At 40.0% G+C, this 14,710-nt stretch overlaps 1 protein-coding gene across 9 annotated transcripts in view; it reads left to right on the top strand.

The window, feature by feature from the left end:
• ABLIM1 (actin binding LIM protein 1) overlaps nucleotides 1-14,710 on the top strand; it is a 210,759-nt gene that overhangs the window by 65,705 nt on the left and 130,344 nt on the right. The window contains exon 1 of one of the 9 annotated variants that reach the window (XM_068400197.1): nucleotides 12,138-12,220. The exons of the other annotated variants lie outside the window; for them this stretch is intronic. Coding sequence (XP_068256298.1) covers nucleotides 12,205-12,220 — 16 coding nt within the window. The 5' untranslated portion in view covers nucleotides 12,138-12,204. Of the gene's footprint in view, nucleotides 1-12,137; nucleotides 12,221-14,710 lie in introns of those variants that run through there. 9 annotated transcript variants of the gene reach the window in all.

Here is a 14,710-nt window from a genome sequence, read left to right as displayed (position 1 = left end):
AAATTGCTTTGCAGTTAGCTTATTTTTTGTGTAGCAGCAAGACGCTTTATGACAGCAAGTGTGCTCAGGTGTGGAGAAATATTTTATCACTGAGAGAGGAGGGAAAGAAAAATAAAAAGCCAGGTTAGAATCTGAATAGTCAAAGGTATTTGATGGATATAGGTGCAGCTCTGCCTCTGTGGCCATCTTGGGACAAAGGGGACCTTAATCTGCACAAGTACTCCAGCTACAAAATACCTTTTGAAAGCACAGTACCCTGTGGTAGTGTGTTCCAGAGCTTTCCTGTGGGTTTTATGAAACTATGTTCCCTTTTGTTTGTCTTAAACCTATTGCCAAGTAGTTTCATTTGAAGCTGCCTCATTTTTGAATTGGAAGAGGTGATTAAAAGTCTGTCTGTGTTCACCTTCTTCTTGTCACTTGTGAGTTTATTAGAATTCTGTTGTGTCTTTTATCCAGGTACCTCCTTTTCCAGGATAGCAGTCATAATTTATTTAGATGCCCTTTGTGTGGGAGCCAGTCCATGCCTTTGATTATCCTTCTTACCTTTATTTTTCGAATTCTACTGTAACCCTTGAAAAATTGGGGAATAGAACTATATTCAACATGTAGCATAATGTGGATATATGTACAGAGTCATAACAATGCTCTTTGTTCCTCCCAGTAGTTCCTAAAATTTGGTTTGTGTTTTTAATTAATATTGAACACTGGTGTATTCTTTCATAGAGGTATCCGTGGTGGGAGGACTTATATCTGGAATTCATCAGCTTAACTGATTTGTTGCAATCCGTTAAGATTTAAAAAACCAAAAGTTTCCTGGAAACTCCAATCTATGAAATTGGCTATAAATGTTAATCGGAAGTTTTCAGATAAATTTCAAAGATAATTTAATTTCAAAGTCTTCTAGGACTTGCTTTATGGACCTCAGTTTTAATAATCCAAACTCCTTATGTTTTGGAATTTTGCCTGTACTTAATACTGAGTGATTGTGTATGGTAGGCAGGTATTTTTCAAAGATCTGCTTTCGAGTTTGTTGTTTTGTCAGTGCCGGAGAACATATTTTCTTCTGTGCAAATAGCTTTTTGCTAGTCAGCTCTGTACCCAATGAACTTCATGCTGTGAGAGTAATACTGGCCAAAACCCATATGCTGTTTTGGATAGTTACTGCTTCTGAGTAATCAATTATTTTAAAACTAAAATTTTAATTAAGGTGTTGCTAAAACATGAGACAAATATATAATGTGGCTGTGAACCAGAAAAAGCAACTATCATTCTACCTTGCCAGCCCCTGCAGTGTTACACATTGGTATTCTGGAGAAAACTTCTACAGACAATTGAGGCATTTTTATAAATCACAATTTAGGATAGAAAATTAATTGAATTAACAGTGACCAGCTATATGATCAATACATGGAGGACTCCAAAGAAATTCTTTGCCATTGTAGCAGGCTGGGAGACACCTTTTTGCATAGGTGCTGTTTTCTTCTAATTTGTGTGGGGCTTAAATCAATCTAGAAATCTGCAATTTTGCAATTCTTCACTCATTTGTAAGCAATCAAAAGGATAGTGGGACAGGTTCTGATTAGCATTATGCTGCAGTAGATAATGCAAATAACCACTGGGACTTTTTTTCCTTTCATCCTACAATTTGGGTGCTCCTATTCAATAGGATGGGTATTGTGGTCCTGCTTCCCAGTGCCATGAATAATGCTAGCTGCAAGGTTGCAAGGTGTCTGGTGTCCCAGCTTTACTTAAATTACAACAATTGGAATCAGAATTACTTAGAACAAAAAGAGTGGAATGGTTATTGAAAATGGCCTGGTTGTAAAAGCTGGATGTGACTGTAAGATGCAAAACGCATGAGCCTGTCTCTTAGGCCATGTGCCTGCTTGGCGATTACGGTGCCTCAAGTACTACAAGATTTAGCAGCTTATATACCCTGCTGAAAAACAGTTTGCTTTCTGTATTTGGCTTTACGAACAGAGATTAGAAATTACCCTGTTCAAGGCATTTGGAGACTCACTAAATATTTTCCTTTCTGCTCATAAATGGAATTATAACCATTAGGAAAGGCCTGTATTTTAGGATTTTGGAAGGTCAGGAATTATGAAAAAGTGCAGAGCTATTCAGTATTCAAGAAATGAGTCTTTCGTGTCTAACTGATTTAACTCATGACTTGCTTCTACTTAGCACTCATATCATGAAAATCCATCCTCTTCATAAGGGGAATGTTGGAGGTTAAACTTGTCTCATCAGGTTAAATGGTGCCATGACACTGACAGTTAAAAGTACTCTAAAAATTGAAGAAAACTTAAAAAAAAGCACTTCAAAAGAGGCTTTGAATCACTGAAAGGACACTTATTCTGCATTTCCCTTAAGTTCATTTGGCCAAAGACTGATGAGACACCTTCCCTCCTGTTTCTAGGGGAGGTGGTAAGGGACTGCTTCCCATGAGAGGGATTGCCGGCTGTGTGGTTTACTGCAACAAAATCTGTCTTGGCCTAGAAGGCCTGATTCAGCACACGGCTTTGATTCTGTGGAGGCCAGAATCTGATACAAAGGATTCTGTGGAAAAATGTCTGATATTCAGGACTAGCAAAAGCTGGAAGTTGGTTGCAAAAGAGCAGTGGAATGATAAAGAGAAAATTGGCTTGGAACTGTGTGATGTTGCTTCCTGTATGAGATACTGTCGTCTGTCGCTTGTACAGATGACACCTTATGCACCCCTCTAAACTGATCACTCTTTGGATGCAACAGTGGTATACACCTGAGGGAGAGGAGATATACACCATATTATCTAACCAACCTTCTGTATGTGTTTAGTAACTGTTTATGTAACAGTCTTAATTTAAAGCAGCGCTTGTGAGAATGGCTGCTTGTGTTGGATCAGTGGATGTAAAGGAAGACAGAAGGAACCTGAGAGAAAGAGAAAGGCATGGGAGGAATCCAGAGAGCATGAAAACAACTCATTGGTCAGCCAGGGAACAGACTGGACAAGTGCAGGAAAATTTATAAAGCACTGAGACCCTATTTACTATTCGCTAGATTAAAAACTGGCTGGATGGCCAAGCCCAAAGACTTGTGGTGAATGGAGTTAAATCCACTTGGTGGCCGGTCACAAGTGGTGTTCCTCAGGGCTCAGTAGTGGGGCCAGTTCTCTTTAATATCTTTGTCAGTGATCTGGATGAGGGGATTGAGTGCACCCTCAGGACGTTTGCAGATGACGACAAGTTGGGCAGGAGTGTTGATCTGCTGAAGGGTAGGAAGGCTCTGCAGAGGGATCTGGACAGGCTGGATCAATGGGCCGAGGCCAACTGTATGAGGTTCAACAAGGCCAAGTGTTGGGTCCTGCACTTGGGTCACAACAACCCCATGCACCGCTACAGGCTTGGGGAAGAGTGGCTGGAAAGCTGCCTGGCGGAAAAGGACCTGGGGGTGTTGGTCGATGGCCAGCTGAATACGAGGCCAGCAGGGCTAGAGAAGTGATCGCCCCCCTGTACTCGGCACTGGTGAGACCACACCTCGAATACTGTGTTCAGTTTTGGGCCCCTCACTACAAGAAAGTGATAAGGTCTCCCCTCAGCCTCCTTCTCTCCGGACTAAACAACCCCAGTTCCCTCAGCCGCTCCTCCTAAGACTTGTGCTCCAGACCGTTCACCAGCTTCGTTGCCCTTCTTTGGACTCGCTCCAGCATCTCAATGTCTTTCCTGTAGTGGGGGGCTGCCAACTGGATTTAACTCTGTTCACTACAAGTCTTTGGTGTCTTTTTGCTGTGAGACAAGTTGTTGACAGTGTTGGAGATCAATCCAAGCTAATTTGCTTAGCAGTATATCAGTGGTTTAGCATTAATCTGCATTAACGTAGCATGGTTTAGAGCAAGTAAATTCACCTCTGTAGGGCTCACTGCTCCCTCTCCAGCTGAATTCTTTGTTATCTATTATCCAATAAACAAGAATAAAGTTACCGTTCCTACTATTACTAGATGCTAGCAAGAAAGATGAGCTAAATCAGCTTTAAGTAGAAAGAAATAATGACAATTTTGTCACTCTGAGGTATATACATAGGCAATAGCAGTAGTGAGAAGATTGTTAAGGGGAACTGAAGCAAAGATCTCACTTGCTCTGTAACTCCCTAGTACTGATGGGTGCAGGCAGCTCTGACTGGAAAGAGTGTATTGTGGCTACACATCCCCCACTGTTGTTTACAGGGAGTCCTGCTTTTGTTCGGTATCTGATGGAAACTTCCTCTCCTGTGGCCGTCCTTTGCAGTTGTATAACCTTGGTATTTTAATCAAACAACCCGGAGAGAAATGCAGTCTCCTTCCTGGGCAGGGCTGAAGCAGGACCGCAGGAGCAGCTTGCCCTCTGCAGCTTCAAGTGACAAGAGAGCGGCCCCTCTTCCCGCGGTCTGGGGGTGTTCAGAGCCACCACAGCCTCCTGCAGGCAGGAAAGGTGAGTTCAATCGACAGGTAAATCAGAAATGGAAGCTGGTTTCAGGCTGAAGAAGTTCTAGCCTTTCTGCCAGTGGGTAAAATACCGGTGGCACTGGGATGGAGAAAAAGAGAAGCAGAAATTGCTGTTTCTTCTCTTCTAAAAGCCAGTCCTTGGGCCTGTTCTGCTTATCCAAAAGGTGAAATAGCGGGAAAACTTCAGAGCAGAAAGAAGGGCGTAGGAAATGGCTGTCCTCACTCACTTCAACTTTGGTTTTGGGGCATAGAGGGGGTAGAAGAGGAGAGAGAAGCTTGGTACGTGGCCTTTTCCCTTGCTTCATCCACTTCCATACGTCCCTCATGTACTGGTGAGGAGAGGATAAATACTGATTGCTATTGCCTCCTTTGCTTCCTTTGTGCCTGAGAGGTGGGGATATCACTAAGCAGACTTTTGTATACAGGGACCTTAAAACTGGCTTTTAGTTTGAGAGAATGATGAGATACCTGGTAGACCTCTGTGGGATTTTTTCAGGAAGGGCAAGGAGTTAATGGGAGAAGGGAAGAAAGGGAAGCAGGAATGTTCTTTACCCAGGTGATGCAGACAAGGTGCAGCTGAGAGGGAAAGAAGATGACAGTGTTAGAATGGGAGATTGTGATTACAGTTTTTGCATTATCTTGCTTTTGTTTTTTTCAGTTCTTTTCCTTTAAAGAGCAGGTCTTTATGGTGGGATGCAGAAACACTACGGTTCCAGGGAGTGTTTATCACTGGTTTGTTACCACGTCAATTAGACGATGAAACTGTCTATGCAGTTTTCAACATAAAACATAGAAGCATTAAACCGTAAAATGCAAAAATATAAACACAATTAGCTTATCAGCATACATCAATACTTGAAAGATTCAATCTTGTTTGTTTATTTTTTAAGTTGGCAAACTCTTCTTTAAAGTATGTGACTCTTCCCTTTGGAGCAGAGGCAATAAGCCATCCTGTTTGGTGTAAACTAACTGTGAGCAAACCTTCTTACGGAGAAGAAGCAGCAAAATAGCTTTTGTAGTTATTTTTTTAAATTCCAGTCAATACAGAAGTTGGGGTCAGTTATGCCTGCTCTGTTTTGAATAGCAATTTGTTGTATGTCTGCTTAATATTTTTATGATGATCCTACTATTGAAACAGCAACAAATAATGTAAAAGAAAGCTTCAAATATATAAGTTTTTACATTGCTGAAACAAGTGACCTCCCTAGCTAGCAGATAAAATCATAGCCACTAATAGGAAAGTTCCAGAAGCTGGAGCGAGGTGATAAAAATTTTATTTGTTGTAAAAGCTTGTTTGAATATATTAGTATTACGCTATGTAGCCAGTTCGCATCTACTTGGTAAGCATATCTTTATCTTTTCTTTGAGGTCCTCTGTGGTTCATTTGATAGGACACTGGACTGGGAAATAGCTGTTGGGAGTGAGATACATTTGCAGGACAGATTTAGGTGCCTTTTTTAAGAGTCCTATTTATTGTTGAATACCGAATCAGAACAGAAGGAATTTGTCATTTGGCACAGTGAAAATTGATTAGTCCAGTTTAAATGTAAGGGTGGTATATATCCAGTGTCCACATGATGGGTTGCCTCATCTGCTGGGATCGTGGACTTGGGTTGTCGCATGCTTTGCTGTATGTTGCATTGCTGAGGCATACACTAAAGGTTAACGTATAGTGAGACACCCCGTCACGTCTCTTGAGACTGCAAAACAAAGAACTTGTTTTCTTGCTCTGCAAATTAACTGATTGGTGGGAAGCTGCTTCAATCTGGTGTTCCATGGACCTCTCACGGAGAAGCTCTTCAGACAAGTCAGTCTTCACTGCATTCCTGCTGACTTCACTGAGCCAAAAATGGCCAAGACGGGCTGTGGGGTTTATTCTGCAAAGTTAATCCAGTTCTGAAGTGAATTATCAATATCAAATCTCCTTAACCTTAGGCATGCACTGTAAAGCATGACACTTGCCTATATGCTTTCCTGTTGGGGATTCTTGCCTTTGTGCAAGTTATTTGCAGTTTTTTAGCAGTAATTTTGGTTACTGTCAGTAACGGTTACTGACAATACACTCGTATTTTTATCAGCAACAGTACTGGTTGTGATAGTGATTTCGCTAGATGAATTCAGTTTTTAGCAGGTGAATAGTGATGATTTTATATGGTAGGTTTTTTTTAAAAAATACGGAGTTTAAACCACTGTCACTAGAGCATATTTCTGTACTGTATCTCAGTTCAATGTAAAGTATGTGTGAATAGTGCAAAAGTTCACACAGGTGTTGGGAAAGCATGATCTCCTTTCTAAGGATTAGCAATAACATAAGCAGTTTGGAAGCCAGTTGTTACATCAATAATATAAATGTGTGTTCAGAGGTAAATGTTTGTACATACCTGCAGTCAGAAGATTACCCAGCAGTGAGCTTTGTATATTTTTGGGGCCACTGCAAAGAAGTATAATGTAACCATCTTTTCTCATCTGTTTCAAAGGATAAGATGATCTGGAAGTTTCAGGTGCTTTTTACATAAGCATGTGTGTTATAGGCTTCTTAATGTTTAGAGCAAAGCCATGTGTCCTTGTTTCCTTATTTTGTTTTTTAATAAATTAGATGTTACTTTTACTGTTTTATCTGTATTTTGCGGACTATGCAGAAAAGCAGCCTACTAAGAAAATCTGGCTCATGAGAACCTCAGAAAACCAAATTTTGTTTTAAAAATCCAGACCTCTTAATAGATCAAAACCTGAGAAATATTTTATTCCTGAGGAGTCTAATTTGAAAGAATATTACATAGTTCTATTAAAAAAGCACTAACCCCCCAAATCCTGGCAGTTCAGAATGAATACACTATGTATTTTGTTGAATCACATAATGTATTTGGTAAATTTTAATTTAATTTCCTCTAAAGGAATGATGACATGTGATTGTAAACACCAATATTACAGACTGATTGTATTCAAAATAGCATGACATAGGCTACAAAGAAAAGCCTAGCATAGCAGAAAAGTTGTGGGTAGGACCCAGGATCAGTAAGGATAATGTGATTATCCCAAGATGTAGGGTTACAGGACTATAGTATGTCCTAAAAAAGAACCGTATTCCTTTCTGCTGTGTCTGTGTGTGCTCCTCTAGACTGTTTAAAACTTGTGATAGGGCAATATAGAGGGTCTGAGGTGGTGAGGTCAGTCTGTGGGGCCTTCATAGCTCCTTAACATTCTGCTCATTCCACCCAGGGCAGTGTGGTGAGGAGACGGGGTTAAGGAGCAGTTGGCAGCTTAAGACCGTTGCACAAGCCGCAGGATGAAGTCATTACAGAGCAAAAACTGTGTAGAGGGTATGGAAAGGCTACAGGATGAAATGGCTGGTATAAAGGAACCTCCCGTGCACCTTGCCTACAGTCTTGGGAAAACTAGTAGATTTGCTGAGGGGCACTGTATGAACCTGGAGAGGCACAAGAGCAACACGTGCAAGAGCAGCCTTACTAAACACCTTGAGCCATTCTTCAGGAGCGAACACCCAGCTCTTCAGACCTAGTATGGGGGACAGTTTTGTCAGGCTGAATTCTGCTCAGCAGTGTGTCTGGGTGAATCTGAAAAACTCCACGGAAGTCATCAACTTTGCCCAAGTAGGTTGCCTCTCTCCTTTTATACTAGAGTCCTTAGAAACACCGCTCCTTGAGGTATTTTCAAAAGATGGAAAGTGTGTCAGTTGTCCAAGTGGCTGAGGGAGATGCGTCAGAGGAACAGATTGCTGGAGCAGCGTATGTTCAAGAGGAACAGAAGCCAGGAAATACTTAATCGTATCGCTTTGGAGAATGCTAAAACTGGAAACTGCGTGCTTGCCCATCAGGGCGCTGGGACCACTGCAGGGCCACAGGTCTTTTGCAAGAAATTCCATGTTGATACTATTGTTTTCCCTCTGAGCAGGCACAGTTAAGTCAGGATAATAATTAGAGCAGTTCACCTTTTCTTTAAGAGTGTGAGAAAGCGGGATTTCCTTCTTGGAGAAGGGAGCATTTTGCAACATGCCGTAATCAAGACTTTATAGGAGTGATGGCTCTTAATTGACCTAGGTTGTACAGTGGTTAAGCTGTGAAAGCCAGTGGCAGGCTTTCTTGTCAAAACAGTTTTTGCCAGGCTTTTTGCCACATTAAATAGAGGGTATTTTCCTGGATGTTATTTAATAGAACAACTTCTTCCCTTTCTCTTTTTGTTTTCTAGCAGCTGTTTCCTTCATTGGTTGAGGAAGGAGAGATATTGGTCAGTTTTGAAGAAATTGTATAAAAACTGTGTGCTGATACTTCTAAGCCATGATCTCATCTGTGAAGAATGAGAGAAAGATAAAAATGTGAAAGCCAGCTTTTAAAATGAGAATAACAAATCTTAAATCATGGCTAAACTGCTTAGTATCTTACACATACTTTTTCAACATTGTCAAGGTACAAGAAAAAGCAAAACAAACTGGTTTAACTCTTTCCCTTTGTAGAGTGATCTCAGTGTGGCTCTCATGCCTCTTGCTGAATGCACAGGATATTTTTCACCAGAAAATAACAGCAACAGAAGCATGTTGTTTAGCTGTAGTGTACTCACTGTGACTCTTCTAGCCACACTGTGTTTAAGGGAGAATCTCTATTTAATTTCTGCAGGGCAAAAGGTTATTTAAAGAAAAAATGTTATTTTGTTTCCTTTAAAATATGCACCTCTAAATAACAATAAATACCAGGGATTTGTTTCTAGAATTGCTATCTATTCCTCTTTTATCTCCAGTTTAGGATATCTGAGTAGATTCTGAATTGTGCAGCAGGGTAAATTTTAGTCTTCGGGCTTAAAACAATTAGATTAAAACCAAAAAACATCCTGGTGTAAAAAGATTTTATTTGCAATACCAACGTCAGCTCTTGGATCTCTTTACTCAGGAGTAAATTACATTTGACTCCTAAATCTCCAGTATCATTTACTGCAGTCTGTATTTTTAACTTTATTTTTTGTGCATGCTGTAGTCTAACGTTGCGGCTTTCCATGGCTGAACGATGTGAGGGAAGGCTTCTGTTCAGCTAGGGGCGAGGTGAGATACAGCAGTGCTAATCTCTAGCACATGTGAAAAATGGAGGCAATGAACTCAGAGAACAGAAAGTCCAGATACCGGCAGGCAGCTTCTGTGTCAGCAGCTGCTGGAATGAAAAATGAATGATAATGATTGCAAGGATCACAGGAAGGGGTTAACAGTATCCAAGCGTGTGTATCCACAGACTGTGCTCTGCACATCAGATCAAATATTTATGAATGAAGGTCAGATGTGCCCCTTTCAGGAGGCTGTCCCCTAACTGTTTACAAAATACTGTTTGAAAAAGAACACAGACAGGTTGAGCTACAACCTGACATCTCTAATGTGTCAGAAATGTGACATAATGGATTATGCCTCAGTGTTGGTGGGGTTCAGCCCGGCTCCCCAGTTGAGCCTCAGATGCTATTAATAGTAACACACTGAGTCATAGAAGCAAGAATGTCAGACTGCCTGCGCTGTGCTTCTCTTACACGTTAGACTGCTAACAATAGAAAGCCAGCCTAGATTCGTTAGAATAGAATAACTATTTTTTTCCATGCATGTGCCTGAATCTCTGTCTCTCTTTCTCTTCATTTATTTATTTATTAAAGAATGTCGCTAAATAAGAGAGATCTTTCGGGTGAGGCAGATTGGCTTGTTTCATTTCTTTCTGTTATTCTGGGTGGCATTTATACAAAACATTTCAAATTTATTTAAAGCAAATATTTTTAACGCTGCATGTATGTTCTGGGTTTTTTCCAGCAGGTATCAGCCATCTGCTGCTCTGTCTGGCTGATGCCTACCTCTTGTTTCTTTACATTAATTTCTCTCTCCCTACATATAGTAGCATTAAGAAGGAATTCCCTTGTGGAGGTGTGAGCTCCCATTCAAGTCCATCTCTCAAGTCTGACTCTGGGCTGAACATGGCTTTTGCTTTAGGGTGCAGTATAAGTGTAATTACGTCTCCATCATGTAACCTAAAACACATGTTGCACTGAGTTGTGGTCAAGTTGAAGCTATAGCCCAATGAATCCGCTCATAATCTGGCCAGAATATCTTCATATTTGACCCAGTTCTCTATTACTAAGGTCACCTCTGTCTTTGGCCAGTCCGTTCATTTCCCTTTGTAATTTTCTCCACCTCTAAACCACAAGTACTAAAATTTACTGTCCAAGCAAAGGCATGGTGGGGTAGGTTTGTATTGGTGAAGTCACTGGTAGCTAGCTAAAATGAGGAATGAAGTCATTTGTAAATAAGGAAAAAGTGGATATAGTAGTAGTGACAGAGGTTCCCCAAAATCTTCATACTGGCAGTATATATGTATTAAAAATAATACATGTTAAGTGGTTTTTAATGGACATTCAGGGTTTTGATTAATCATATTTCCAAGCTTGTCCTCATAACTGTGAATAAAAGTATGCTTATAAAAGAAAAGCTTTGTTTCTCACCTGACTCTGACCTGTATCTTTTAATAGAAAACAGAAATATTCTGAATCTTGCTATAAGATGATGAGACTTGGCAATATTGTAAAGGGTTGATTTGTTTGTTTTTTAACATCAGCTTACTGACCAGTCCTTTCTTGTGTAGAGTTTAGTGCCTGGAAGACCACAAACTGGAAGGTCAGTTTGATGCCCAGTCAACACTGGTGCTTTCTCTTGCTGGGGGGGTATTGGGGGAGTGAGATTCAGGTGTAAGTGCTGCTGTTTCAGTACTCCACTCTCTTCTCAGTTCCATGAGTGCTTCTGGCTATCATCTCAAAAGGAATACTGTAAGAGGAGTTGTAGTTTACAATTATTTGATATTTAAGAATACAGTGCTGACCTTGAGCCACAGCAAAAATTTCGGCTGTGGTACTCCCTGGCTGTGCTTCTAAACCCAGGTGCTCACTGAACGGTGACAATTCTAATTTTTACTATTTTTATTGTTATTTCAAAGTAGTGAATAGAGTTGGTATTCCCAGTTTGCACAGATTATATGTTGCTCTCTCCTGTACTATGGTCAGAAAGCACTGAGAGGCTGTTTATTAGCATGTTTTGTGGTCTAGTAATTGGCATTTGGTAACAGCTTTAAAGTAAAACCAGGAGTGGATAAACAGTGCTCACCATAGAAAAGTCACTGTGCCACAGCCTGCATCAGCACTTGCCCGTGTTTATCTTGCATTTCCCCTCTTCATCCTGGCTCAGTTGAGCAAATAAAATAATAGGAAGCTCATAAATACCACTTTAGCTTTCTGTGTGTATTTGAGCAGCTCTCCTGTTCTCTCTCACGACTTCTCACTTGCAGTCTTTTGCCAGTCATTCGGGAGCAAATTACATTGCCAGCTCAGTTCTGCGAGGGCAGAGGAATGCAAGGTGGTGGCCGTGGCTGGAAATTAGGGACGGTGGAATTCAGCATTTGTTCCACAGCAGCAGCTGTAGCTGGTTGTTTCAGCACAAGGGGCAGAGTCCGCAAGCAGGGTACGAGCTGCCATTAGCCACAGCAAAAGACCACAGTGGAAGAAGATAAGAGGCACAAGAAGAGACAGTGACGACCAGTCAGACCTGATCAGATCTTGTGGGAAATCTAACCGAGGAAGATAATTATCTGGAATAAGCTGCCTTTTTTTTTTTTTTTTTTTAATCCACCTCAGTCAAACACTGCTGGAAAAGAGATTGTGTTTAAATTACTTCAGCTAATTCTTGCTGCTTCCACTACGAAGAAAATTTGTTTGCCATGGTGAAAGAAAAAGGTAATTGTGTTTATTGATAGACTGGAGCTGAAACGACCTGATGTGCCAGCCATAATCACCTGAGGTTTAAACCTTCAAATTTAAAATGAAGCATGCTTTGTTTGACAGTTGCTGTTTTCCTTTCTATAAAAGTGATGTGCCAAAACCTGCAGTGGATTGCATTGATTATCTTTGTACCTGTTTTAATAAGGGTAGAATCTGGAACACACCTAATTTAGAGTGTTTGCACAGCTGGGTTCTTCTGTGTGTACATGTATTTCTTTTTTCATGTGATTTAACCCAAGTTTGCTGTTGACTGTTTTTTACCTGTATTTCCTACAGTTCAAAGAGCTTTGACCACTGAAGCAGTTACCGTAACATTTTAAAGATAAACATGGGTACATTCAGCAAGTCTGGACTTGAGAGGGTCATATTTTACCTTCTGATGAAAAAATGGATTATATGAGATTTTGCATAATGTTTGAATTTTGCAGCAGTAAATTAGATACCGGTTTCAGTTACCTATAAATAATATTTTAAGCCTCCTACTGAAGCATTTACTAGTCAAAGAATTTAGGAATGGTTGTGGGGTCTTTTCTTGCAGTAATAGTGGTCTGTATCATTTATTGCATTATGAAGATGTGAAATAAGTTCTGAATTGTATTTGAGTAGTGGGTGGTGTGTGGTTTTGGAGCATTACGTTGTCACATACATTTGGACTTAGCCTCTATTCTTTACTTTTCTAAGGGTTCTGTAAAAGATAACGTGGGATAAATTCAAACTAGGGAAGAAACAGAAATAAGAAGTAGTGATGTTGAGCAGGAGTGAGCAGTTTTTCAACTCTGAACACCCATATTCAGATTTTTTTTTAATGGTGTAAATGAAATAAATTGAGTGAATTTAGCTTCATAGATGTTTAGATTGAAGAGAGCAGGACAAATGCCTCGATAGCCTGCTGTAGTGTGTCAGATGTATCAAGAGAGTTATAGTCATAACCATTATACAGTCTACTGATAATTTTTGTTGATGAAAAGCACTGGCCCAGCATAAATAGTATTGGCTGCTTAGCAGATTTGAGATCCATTACTTCAGATTTACAGGATAATTTTTATAATGTCAGTGGTGAACTGTTGACCTGCTACCAGTATCAGCAAGCCATACCAGGGATGATTTAAGTAGAAGTTTCACCCCAAATCCTTGAAAATGCAAGATTCAGAATCATTTGAATCAACTATGCCACAGAAAAGTAAGTGAATTATTATTCACCTTATCATAATTGTTGCTTGTTTTCTAAGACACATTTTGAAATTGGGCTGCTGATTTTCTTGAAGTGTCCATAAAATATGTGCAGCCTTTTTAGCTGTGCATTCAAATTTGATCCTTTGATACTGCTCCCCACCCAGCTGATGCTTAGTTGGTTGGACTCCTGGTGTCACATGGGGCTGTACGTTAGAAGTACTCTGTAAATACAATTTTAGCATCTTACACCATGAAAGGTGTCATAGAGCTGTAAGAAAATTGAAACAAGCCCATCATTTTTATAAAAAGTGTGAGGGAGAGAACCTCCTAGAAGAATGGGAAAATTTGACAATAATTGGTTGAAAATGTGCAAAAGACTTGTGTTTAAATTGCTTCCTTTTTCCCTCCCCACCAAGTTTAATGCATTATTTACAATGGCTATGAATATTGATGTTGGATATGAAATTTTTTTTTCTGTTCACACAGATAATGGACTAAAATAACTAAATGCCATCTTTAATTTTGTTGTACTATTACTGATATTTCATATCTCATGGCTGCAGAGTGAGAAAGGATAGTACTTGCTTAGTATTTTGCTTTTCTACCTTATTACTTTCAGCTAATTTCTCCAACAAAGTTTTTTTTATTATTTCTTTTGTTTGTTCCTTGCTTTTTTTTCTGTTCTTTTTTTTCCCCCACTTTAGTCAGAAGGTCAAGAGTTACTGTTAGTTTGAAGCTGCTACAAATACCACTCTGGAGTGATACACTTGCAAAGTGCAGGCCGGTACAGTACAGCTGGTACCCTCCCTTCCAGCCACTGCCTGAATTGCTGTTTGAACAAGCTGAAAATGCGTTCAGTCCAGTGGCAGTTCATAAACATGTTAACTAGGCACTGGAGGGGCTGGTTTCAACTAGAAAAAATGCAATTCCAATTCACTGGAGTGCAAAACAGTTAGTAACAGTTTTTAGCAAATTAGCATGCTTCATTATGCTCATATTGTAGAATGATTTCAGTGTCTGCCTGGTCAGTTCATACACAAAAAAAATCCTGAGGCCAGGGTGTTTTCTGCTGACACCAAATGGCGCTTCCTAAATTATGTCTGACTCATACCACATTTTCATGTCTCTGTGTACTTATCTATTTCCAATTATGAGCCCTTATTATCTAGTTACTCAGCTAAATTATTGTCACTGTGTTGCATCCAAGGGCAACTTTCTCTCTTTATATCCTTTAACAGAAAGAAAGTTTACATATGCGTATGCATGTCTTGC

The sequence above is a fragment of the Nyctibius grandis genome, chromosome 4 (assembly GCF_013368605.1).
Source record: "Nyctibius grandis isolate bNycGra1 chromosome 4, bNycGra1.pri, whole genome shotgun sequence".
NCBI classification, from domain to species: Eukaryota; Metazoa; Chordata; class Aves; order Nyctibiiformes; family Nyctibiidae; genus Nyctibius; species Nyctibius grandis.
Note: the sequence above shows the minus strand (reverse complement) of the source record. Positions and strands in the feature narration are given on the sequence as shown.